The sequence below is a fragment of the Heliconius melpomene genome, chromosome 4, assembly GCF_056956725.1.
Source record: "Heliconius melpomene rosina isolate 202511_hmr_F chromosome 4, ASM5695672v1, whole genome shotgun sequence".
Taxonomy (NCBI): domain Eukaryota; kingdom Metazoa; phylum Arthropoda; class Insecta; order Lepidoptera; family Nymphalidae; genus Heliconius; species Heliconius melpomene.
In genome coordinates, this window is record NC_140392.1 from 10,646,712 (window position 1) to 10,657,983 (window position 11,272).

An 11,272-nucleotide genomic window follows, 5' to 3' on the forward strand; every position below is an offset into this window, starting at 1 on the left:
CTATCTCTGAGTCTCAATATGGATTTCAGCCAGGATCGGGCACCATGGACGCCATTTTCGCCCTCAGAACTTTGATGGAGGCATACAGGGAAAAAAGGAGAGCTCTGCATGTGGCCTTTTTAGATCTGCAGAAGGCCTTTGACTGTGTGCCTCGTCAGTGTATCTGGTGGGCATTGCGATCCAAAGGGATCCCTGAGGCCTATATTGAGATCATCAGAGACATGTACCACGATTCCGCTTCTATGGTTAGGACTGCTGTTGGCGACACTAGACCCTTCCCGATTACAGTAGGGGTTCACCAGGGCTCGGCTCTTAGTCCGTTCTTATTCAATGTAGTGCTCGATACTGTCTCGGCTCACATCCAGGACCAGCCTCCATGGCTGATGATGTATGCCGACGACATAGCACTCATTGCCGAGAACCGACTGACGCTGGAGCGTAAAGTGAACCTCTGGAAGGGTACGCTTGAGAACGGCGGTCTTAAACTAAATGTGTCGAAGACAGAGTACATGGCCTGCGGGAGCCGGGACTCGAGCACCATCCTTATAGGTCCTGAGCCAGCCGTTAAGTCGGAGAAGTTCAGGTACCTTGGATCCGTTATGCACGAGTCTGGAGGCATCGATCACGATGTCCAAGGGCGGATAAGCGCTGCCTGGGCCAAATGGCGGGAGGTCACTGGTGTGGTCTGCGACCGCAGAATACCGCCCAAGCTCAAGGGGCTGATATACAAGAGCATCATCCGACCGGTTCTTTTATACGGCAGCGAATGTTGGCCGGCACTATCTCGGCACACTCAGGAGCTTCACGTCACGGAAATGAAGATGCTGAGGTGGATGTGCGGCGTAACGTGGTCTGACCGCATACGCAACACATTCATTCGAGGTAGTCTTGGGGTCCGTGACGTAGCGGATAAGCTCCTGCAAGTGCCTTGCTATATCAGTTCCTGGAGTGAGACCTCCTGGACGCCCAAGGAAGCGCTGGCTGGATGTCGTGATGCAGGACATGAGAGCCAAAGGTCTAACCACCGAGGACGCAAAAGACCGTGCAAAGTGGAGTAGGTTGAGTAGGAGGGCAGACCCTGGCAATAGCCGGGATTAATGCCAGGAGGAAGAAGAAGCTCGTATGAAACTTCGTCACTATAAGTGCTAGGAGTCTCAAATTTTCTATGGACGTTACTTATAGGATGTAAGTACACACTGAGACGCGAATTTTCAATATTCCACTCCTAAAGGGTTGTTTTTAGGGTTGATAGTTTGTATGAAACTTCGTTACTATAAGTGCTAGGAGTCTCAAATTTTGCATGAGCGTTACTTATAGGAAATAGTTGTTAACTAAGACGAGATTTTGCTAAATTTGATACCTAAGCATGTAATTTTGGGGTTGATATTGTATATGCAATTCCGTAATTACAAGTGCTGGTCAAAAGTCTCAAATTTTACATACGAATTATTTTAGTGTCTACGTGCTACCCTAGATGGGAATTTGACATGGATTTGGAAACAAGTTTTTTTTTCGAAATTCGACCCCTGAGGGTGTGTTTTTCGGGATATAAGTTATAACATCTATTAACTATATAATGTATTTCATATTCTACATATAATTAAAGGATATAAAAGCGAAAACTGGACATGAAAAATATAGGCCTTCGTGGCGCAGGGGCACAAGTGTGTGGGTTCGATTTCCACTCGAGGTAATGCATTATTGTACATTAATATTTTTGTTTTTTCGCTCTAGCAACAATTCAAAAGCCAGGCGTGAAGTTCGGCCACCCAACACGCAATGCCTTGAAAAATTTAGTGGAAAGTGGGGAAAGGAGTGTCTCAACGCTCGGTTCCCTTTGCCTATACTCTGTGCGGGATACAGCGTGAAGCTGAAAAAAGAAAGATAAAGAGGCCAGTCGTGGTGCAGAAGCACAAAAGTGTTATAGTAAATGCGACTGGTTGTAGGTTTTATGTCTACTCGAGGAAATGAAATATTTATTTAAATTTATATTTTCATTTCTTCGCTCTGGTGTCGAGGCAAAGCGTGACGTTGAGTTCCATCACTTAATACGCAATTCCTCCAGAAGTCGGCGGAAAAAAGGGAACGGAGTATCTTAGCTGTAGATTCCTTCGGCCCACCCCACTGTGCGCTGGATACAGCGTGAAGTTGATTATAAAGATATAAAAACTTAAGAATTAGGTCCATTAATATATCGATAATAGAGGCTTAAAACTACTTAGTAGAATTTTTGTCTCCGATCGCGAATCATGCAAAAATGACTGGTATGATGGATGCTGGCAAAACCAAAGTGTCAAGCCTGTTTTACAGAATATTATCAACAATATTATCAACTTAGAACCATTTGAATCCTCACCGATTCAAATGGTTCTAAGTTGTCTGCAAACATATGGTTCCAAATGATACTGGGGCACATGCCTCGAGATGAGAACAGTACTTCATATGAGGCCGATCTTGGGCTCTTTACATTACCAATCGGTGTTTTGACCTAAAGTAATATCTCGCTCTGCCGGTGACTCCCAGTGTCTTTGATATCAACTTGCTCTTGCTTTCCGTATGACCGCGATACTAACTGATAGTTACTAGAAACGGTAAAGCAAAGCAAGCAAAGAATAATATTTTTTTTGTTTAAATTAATAATGTTCTATAATAAAAATTTACGTGATAAGAGCCCTATCAGGAATGAATCCCTGTCAAGGCCAGTTATTTCGTCTTTAAGTCTGTTTATGCAATTGTAAATTATTTGAATAATTCAAATTAATACTTATATTTCTTTTTATTTATTAATACATATGTTAATATGGTGAAAGTAAAAAAAAGTAAAAAAATAAATAACCATATCTTTGCGTATATTTTGCAATATACGCTCTAAAAAAAATCGTTAATATATGTATTTACAAAAAAATACTTATAGCCGATCTTAAATAGTAGGTAATGTAGGTTGCCTTTTTTTTAAACCATTCAAAATTCTTATAACAATTACGTTAATACGGTACCAAAGTTATCGAAATGTGCATATTAGAAATCACTAAGTGCGCTGCAAACAAGAAATATAAAGTAATTCAGTATATTGAATAAATTATTGTGTAGTTCAAGCGGGCGAAGCCGCTGTCGGTTGCTAGTATCTTATAAAACAAAGTCGCTTTTCGTGTCTGTCTGGCGTTTCTAACTCTTCTTCTTCTAAACCACACAACGGATTTTGATGCGGTTTTCACCGTTAAGTCGAGTATTTTTCAAGGGAGGTTTATATATAGTTTATTATTTGTACATTTTTATGTAAATTAACATAAATAAGGTAAATGTGTATAAAGTCTTACCCGTTGAGACACTTTCCCGCATGCGCTGCTTTAATGGTAAGAACTACATAAATAAAATGTACTGGAGTATTGTTCCTCTTAATGAGATCTACAAAAAAGTCCGCGACGGCATATTCGTATCTTTTAAGAATAACATGTAGTGATCATTTTTCTGTCTAAAAATAATAATTTCAACATATTTTTTATTGTGACGGATGTTTTTCCATAATGGTATTAATCCTTATGCTTTAAAATACTTTATTAATTTTTTACGGTAAACGAAGATAAAATTTGCTTTTTACACTATTTCGAAATTGCGAATAGTTTTAGAGAAAAACGCATTTAATTGTTGACACATCCCGCCGTTGACACATCAGCTGTATGTTACTCAAGTTTCACTTATCCCTTACTCTCAGCATATAAATAAGTATATTAGTTACGTTGGCCATTTAATGTAGATCAAAACTGTCTTTTCTGTTTTTCATTTTAATAAGTACTTTAGAAGTTGTTACAATATCAAAAAATCCTTGCTGCGAAACGCGCCCCGCGACGTCAAGCGCGTCATGAGTAGTCCTCGGTGGTAGAATGCTCGCCGGCCACGCGGGCGGCCCGGGTTCGATTCCCGGCCGATGCATTCTATTTAATTTTCGTCACAGGCAGCCACGTAGTTCTTGCTTTTCATCAGGGACAGAATACCCTCTTCAGCATTAACCACAAGCTCGAAAAAAAAAACCCGCCTGCCTTTATAGCAACGAAGATTTAGATGCGTTTGCACGTATTGGATAATTGGAGATGAATGTATTATTTCAACGCGATATATTTGGTTTCATATTTTTTATAGTAGTTATTAGTAGGTAGGTTTTTGTATATAATTTCTTCCGTTTAAAAATAGTCATCTATATATATTTCAATAAGTACTTGAAAAGATTAGTAGCACCGATTTAAAATTACGGTACCTACTAAAAAATTCTTGCTGTGTAAAACAATTGGAAAATCCTTATTGAAACTACGAAAATGCGGGTTGCATTAGGGTTTAATTAATTTTCACATTATCTTAAGTGCTTTGCAAACATACATTATATGAATAATCCAGTAGTAAAAGCGGGCGAAGCCGTAAGAAGGTCGCTAGTTGAATATATGGAACATAAAACAAAATTGATGGTGGTCGTGATGGTGGTATTGGCCCAAATTTTTCAATACTGTCCCCAACTGTGGCGAATCTTGTATAGCAACGAGCAGTCACCGGCGACGTGCCGCCTCCGCGCGGGAGCCGGTGGGGGGGGGGAGGGGTGAGCAAGTGATACTTTATGCACACTGAAGATATTAAAATTTGGAAAGGAATATGTCGGTCGGGATAATCCCCGTGTTCTATGCGAGAACATTTTCATAAACTTCGTCTGTCGTCTTTAGATGTACCTACCCACTAGGTATAGTGTGAACCAGCACGGCGCGGCGATACTGATTATAGCACACTATTGTTAGAAAATGGAAGCCGTTCACGTTTTTAACGTACTCGAACAGAGGTTCCACGTACTTACAATAAGTGACATGTATCACTCAATAACAACACTACACACTACACACTAGATACCTCCGCCTACAAGCAACTGTTGCCGTTTGACACAATGCCATTGCTTTTATTGTCTTTTTTCCACCTAAATCTACCTACTTTTATACTTGTACGCTAACAATATCAATATTTTCACTTAAATGGGCCTTTCATAAATTTTAAATTTAAGAAAAATTGAATTGAGAATTAATTGAAAATTCAAAAATAAAATACAAAATATTCTTTGTTCTTTATTTATTTCTTTATAAACTATTACAAGCACTTTTAAATCGTCGAATGTGCATGCCAACAAAAAGCTACCACCAGTTCGGAAGGCAGTTCTGCTGAGAAGAGCCGGCAAGAAACTCAACAGTTGCTCTTTTCAAAGTCAATGGTATATTTTACTATTATATTAGCTAGCAGCTATCCTGCCGACATTCAATAGTGGCAAACCTAGAATACCGTATAGTAGGTAAGTGGAAAATTTGCATAATGATTTATTTATATAGGAACTGCAACCCCTCCCCCCCTTCACTCTCGATGCTCTTGAACCCTCGCGTGCTGCCGGCCTGGGCGTGGGCCGTAAACAAGTGCTACGCACACTTACTTTTAGGAGCCGTCCTTGGCCGCTCATACAATTTCACGAATTTGTTGTTGACTCATTGTAATAAAATAGAATTCTTTAAAATATTTTAATTTAATACGGTGTATGTGTACGGTTGCAGTGCTGTCGTGCGGGGAGACGGGCGCGGGTGGGGGCGCGGGGCGCGGGGGGCGCTCGCGCCGCTACGTGGGGCTCTACACGGGGCCCTACTTCGACTCCTCCGCGCCCAACAACATCACGGCGCAGCTCGGCACGCACGCCTACCTGCCCTGCAAGGTACCTACCCCTACCTACCTACCTACCTACCTACCCACCTAACAATAACGACTTTACTTTGAGGCCGTCGTGACGCAGAGGTTTTCGTCGTTTCTCATCCGAAGCAGTGAATCAATCAGTTCCTTGCTCTGGTAACAAGGTAAAGCGTTGAGTTCCGCCAATCGCAAATGCGGTGGAAAACGGAGTATCAAAACACTTGAATCCTTCTATCTGATAAAATATTCCAAACTATACCAACTAGCAACATACATAGATTGAATTCCGCCACTTAACACGCAATGCTTCTAAAGGCGAAAAGTGGGGAACGGTAGTGTCTGAATAAGGAACGGAGTGTTGTAAAACTAAGCTCCCTCTGCCTACCCTGCTGTATTTGGTTCCAGGTGCGGCAGCTGAGTAACAAGTCAGTGTCGTGGATCCGGCGCCGCGACGCGCACATCCTGACCGTGGACCGCTTCACCTTCATCGCCGACGAGCGCTTCCAGGCCTTCCTTGTGGAGGCCACCGACACGTGGACCTTGCAGGTTGCTTTTTTGTCGCAGATATTTGAAGCTTTAAATCAATACCTACAGTTTTTATATATAGTAATGAGAGTCTAACATTAATTAAACATTGTTTTACAATACTCGGAAACTTAACCTATCTAATTTCATACAATATATGAGTACTTCCTACAGTATTTGCCTTAAATAAGCAAAATAATAATTAAAATTTTAATTTTAAAAATGTATTTTTACTTTGTCACAAACACTATCGGTTATGACGTCACACAACCTGCGCGCGTAGCCGCGTAGACCGTCATATATCATACTTGTTAATTTGTATTTAGAAAAGTAAATAGTTAATTATAACACAAAAAATATTTTCTACATTTTTAAAGTTTTATTCCACACATAGGAAAGAAAAATACTTTTACAAAACATAAAAATGTGACCATAGCGGGATTGGAACCCGCGCCGCTTTGGAAAACGTCCAAGCGCTCTGACCAATCAAGCCATATGTTCTCATCGAGCTATGTCGAAGTTCGCGATACGCTTGTTGCAACTTATAAAATTCGTTCAAATTTTTTATGTTTTTGAAAAAAAAAAACAAAAAAATATTTTTTTACTGAATTGATACATCTAAAAAAAATATAAGATAATGTCTTAAACTAGTAGAAGTTATGTTTTTAAGTTTAACTTTGTGAGATTGTGCTCTCAGTGCATGCAAACTGATCACAAACCATCTGCAGTAATATAGCGGACAGCGTATTCGTAATTCTAAGAAATTAAAGAAAAAAGATTTTCCGCTTTTTAGCAGTAAAATGTTGTAAGTTTTTTAAGTATAATAGAATAAATATAAATAAATTAAGAACCTACTTAAAAAAGAGTAAAGTAGCATATTATTATTTAAATAAATTTGCAATTTCAGGTAAAATACGTGCAAGCGCGCGACGCCGGTGTGTACGAGTGCCAGGTCGGCACGGAGCCCAAAATGAGCCATTTCGTCCAACTTAACGTTGTCGGTAGGAACAAAAATAAATTATGCTAAGTAGTATGTGTAACCGCAATAATAAGTATTAGTCTTTAATACTACTCTGTCATATTCGTAGCAGAACTAAGAATAATATATTTAATATTGTCTTTGTTTCTACCATCAGAGTATTTTAGGGATGTCATTTGTTTAGTGACATTCCCAAAACTACAAGGATGTAGCGGTAACTTTCCTCGCTGTAGAAACGAGGTGTTTTTAAGAATTCTGCGGAAAGTGGGGAACGGAATGTGTTAACGCAAGGTTTCCAGGTTCCCTCTACCTTCCCTGCTCACAACAGTTGCGTTTACAGTTGCGTTTACAGTCGCACGGTTGTGCCCCACAAGCCTACATACAAATAGTTACTATAAACATTGCAGTGCCAAAGATCGAGATCGTGGGCGAGTCGGACCTGTACGTGAAGGCGGGCAGCACGGTGAGCCTCAAGTGCGTGATCACGCAGGCGCTGGAGGAGCCCGCGTACATTTTCTGGTACCACAACGACGAGCGCGTGCTCAACTACGACCGCAGCCTCGTCGAGATACGCATGGAGCGCCTGGCGCCCGACACCACGGTACTACCACTTACTTTACTACCTCTGTTCAAATGGAATATCTGAGAGGCCGAGGTGACTCTGACCGCAGATACTGTACCCACAGTGGGTTAAGTGTAAACTGTTATATAACTTTTTTCTATAAATTAGTATAAAAGTATCCTTCACAATGCTTTTTTTATTGGAATTAGTAGCTTCTGAATTTGATAATATTATCCTACTCTTTAGTTTTATTCATGTCCCTCATTAAAACACTTTACAGATCGGAAACCTAATAATATACAATCCACGACGAGAAGACTCTGGCAACTACTCGTGCTCGCCCTCCAACCTGGACTCCGCCTCCGTGGTGCTGCACGTCCTCAGTGGTGAGTGGTGTCGCCTTAATTATATTATGAAGTCAACACTCTAACCTGGTTATTTAGCACAGTTCTAGACCTATTTTCCGAATATGCCGAAGAAGCTTCAGAGTTGGACTTTATAACAAAGTATTCACTCTGGTCTGTTGGTCCACGGCATTTCCCTATTCACCACCCTGGATATTTCCATATCCCCGAGAACTACAATATTTTGTGTAAGTATGTTTTGAAAACTTATCTGTATAAATAATAAAATAGTAAAAATATTTTGTCTGTACATTTCGTATTTTTGACTGAAATGAATAGAGGGGCACTTAAAAGGAATAATAGAAAGCAAAAATATTTTTTTTCATTTTCTTGTCTGTCTGTCTGTCTGTATGTCACGCACGTATGGTCACGCTAATCTTCGAAAATACTGAACCGATTTTCTTCAAACTTTCACCAATTGCTTTGTTTTAACTCAACTTAACATCTAAAGTTTGTTTATTAAAATCGGTTCATTGAAAAAAAGTTAGTCATTTGAATGAACTCAAGGCATGAGTTTGCCTGCAAATGTTTGATAGCAATCCATGTCTATACTTATACTTATATTAAATCTGTATTTGTGTGATAAATCTCTATATTTAACCGGTTTTCAAAACAAGGAGGTTCTCAATTAAATATTTTTGATTCGATATTCGATTAATTATTTTGGATTCGATTTGGATATTGGATTATCAATAATATAATAATATATATTTACTGTTTATTGGATTATTCAATTCGATTTGGGTATTTTTTGTTATCACAATCTGCAATCTGCAATCATTACAGTTATTTTACGAAGAATATTATAAATTCTTACCCAAATCAATAATTTAACACTTAAGGCTGTTTGGGTGGTGAGAGCCTCTCATGTACAGTTCTGATTTCACCCTTATACTTAGGAGCCATCGATATAATATTTATCTACGTCAAGCTCTTGCATAACTTCAGAAATTGGTGTGTGGTTAAAACTTACTAGAAGATGATAATTTAAAATAAAAGCTCTGCTCTATGGTTCCAGAAAAGCATGGTACGGCAGTTTTGCTTCGTGCTCGATCTGGAGGGGGCACTGCTGGGCCTCCTGATGTATAACAAGTGTTATGTAGTTGTTAAAATAATATATAATGATTCATCATTATAAGTCGTCTATTTATTGGTTCACATCCGAGCGTGACGTTATTTGTGGTTACTCTCTGTGCAGGCGAGCAGCCGGCCGCCATGCAGCACGGCAACGGCGCGGCGACGACGCGCGCGCCTCTGCTGGCGGTGCTGCTGCTCGGCCTCACGCGCGCCTCGCGCCTCCTCGCGGCCGCGCTGCTTCTGCTGTGAGTACCTACCGCGAGGCCGGTGCTGCCGGTGCTGCCCGTGCTAATAAACGCGTACTGACGAGTGTCGTTGTTGCAGGTTGCAGTGTCACGACGAGGACTCGTCCAAATAGCGCTCGCCGCCCGCCCCCCTCCCCAGCGAGCCGCCGCAGACATCTCACCGCGACTCTACCGCGGGCTCTTTGTAAACTTTGTAAATATTATATTATAAATTATATAAAATGTTTTGATCGAAGTGACAGCGGCCGACGGGAGCCGGGCGCGTGACTTGTATTCGGTGCCGTCGTTCGTTATATCGAAGCGTTACGCTAGTGATAGTGTTTTTTTATTAACGAGTCCTAGTGATAAGTATGATTTCCGCGCCTCATGCGAACGACAGTCGAGTCGAGCCGAGCGGCAGCCGCACTCGCGAGCCACGAGCAGTGATACGAGTACATAAGTTGGGTTCATTGACACTGTTACTGCCTCACTTGTAAATATATAAATGTAAGTATAATATAAATAAAGATGAGATCGTTGAAACATTCCCTGGTGTATTATTTAACCATATGTGTTCCGTTCTCTCTGTGTTATAATTATATTTGTTCGTCTCTTGAAATATTTTTCCTGATTTTCTGTAGTGATTATTTAATTCATAGTTGATAAAAAATATGATAGTTTTTCACGACAAATTGTAAAAACCCAAAATATTATTTTGTTTACCGACTGAATACATAATCTAAGCAAATATAATACTAAACTGTACGGTAAAATTACTACATATTTCTAGTACAGGGTGGACCATTAAATTATGCGGATAAAAATACAAGACTTTTTTTTATGGAAATAGGACAAGGCAAACGAGCGTTCGGTTCACCTGATGATGATCACCGCCGCCCACGACCCCGTGCAGCACCAGAGGAGCTACAGGTGCGTTGCCGGCCTTTGAGGTGGAGATAGACGCGGTTTTTGAAGGAAAAGAAAGATAATCTTTATTTATAATAAAGTAAACACATGGGAATTTTATATTTTTACAATAACATCACTGAGATATGTACCATCCAAACGTACACACTCCTCGAATCTGAACCTCAAATTCGTAAAAACTCGCTGGCACATCGCTCGTGGGATAGCGGACATTTTCTCGCAAATGTTGTTCTTGAGCTGGGCAATTGTAGGTACCCCCAGAGAAAAAAATCCAGTGGCGTGAGATCTGAGCTCCGAGGAGGCCACGGAATGTGGGGACATTCGATGCGATATTATAAATTTTCCAGTAAACATTTCGTTTACAACTGCTAAGGACTCATTTAGATGTAGGAGATGTCGCGCCGTCTTGTTGAAACCAGGTCCTGCTGTTGTAGGCTTCAAAATTATGCAGTTGTAGGAAGAAAAAGTTATGTAACATGTCTGTCTAGCGATCAGAATTTACTATTACGGTTTGGCCTCACTCATGGGGTCCGATGATTCCTTCAGTCGACATGGCTGCCAAAACTGTCACTTTAAGCGAATGCAATGTCTTTGATGTTTTAATTTGGAATTTTCTAAGGCCCAATATCGACAATTTTGCTTATACACATATCCACTTAAATGAAAATGAGCTTCATCCGAGTAGAAAATATTGTTCAAACTTCGAAAAAGCTGTAACATTATTTCGGCAAAAGCACGGCGAAACCATTTTCTCCGTGCTTTTGGTCATTTGCTTTCAATTCCTGGACTAATTGCAGTTCATACGGATGAAATTTAAGATCTTTTACCAAAATACGCCTTAATGATGTTCTTGATATAGTGACCTCAGTTGATC

General features: G+C 40.3%; 1 protein-coding gene across 1 annotated transcript in view; it reads left to right on the plus strand.

The window, feature by feature from the left end:
- The window catches only part of LOC146539738 (neurotrimin-like), a 148,324-nt gene extending 138,306 nt beyond the window's left edge, over window positions 1–10,018 (plus strand). The window contains exons 3-9 of the mRNA XM_085185180.1: window positions 5,571–5,725; window positions 6,106–6,246; window positions 7,133–7,226; window positions 7,612–7,805; window positions 8,047–8,152; window positions 9,369–9,492; window positions 9,572–10,018. Of these exons, the coding sequence (XP_085041306.1) occupies window positions 5,571–5,725; window positions 6,106–6,246; window positions 7,133–7,226; window positions 7,612–7,805; window positions 8,047–8,152; window positions 9,369–9,492; window positions 9,572–9,605 (848 nt within the window). The 3' untranslated portion in view covers window positions 9,606–10,018. The remainder of the gene's footprint in view (window positions 1–5,570; window positions 5,726–6,105; window positions 6,247–7,132; window positions 7,227–7,611; window positions 7,806–8,046; window positions 8,153–9,368; window positions 9,493–9,571) is intronic.
- Window positions 10,019–11,272: the final 1,254 nt, after the last annotated feature.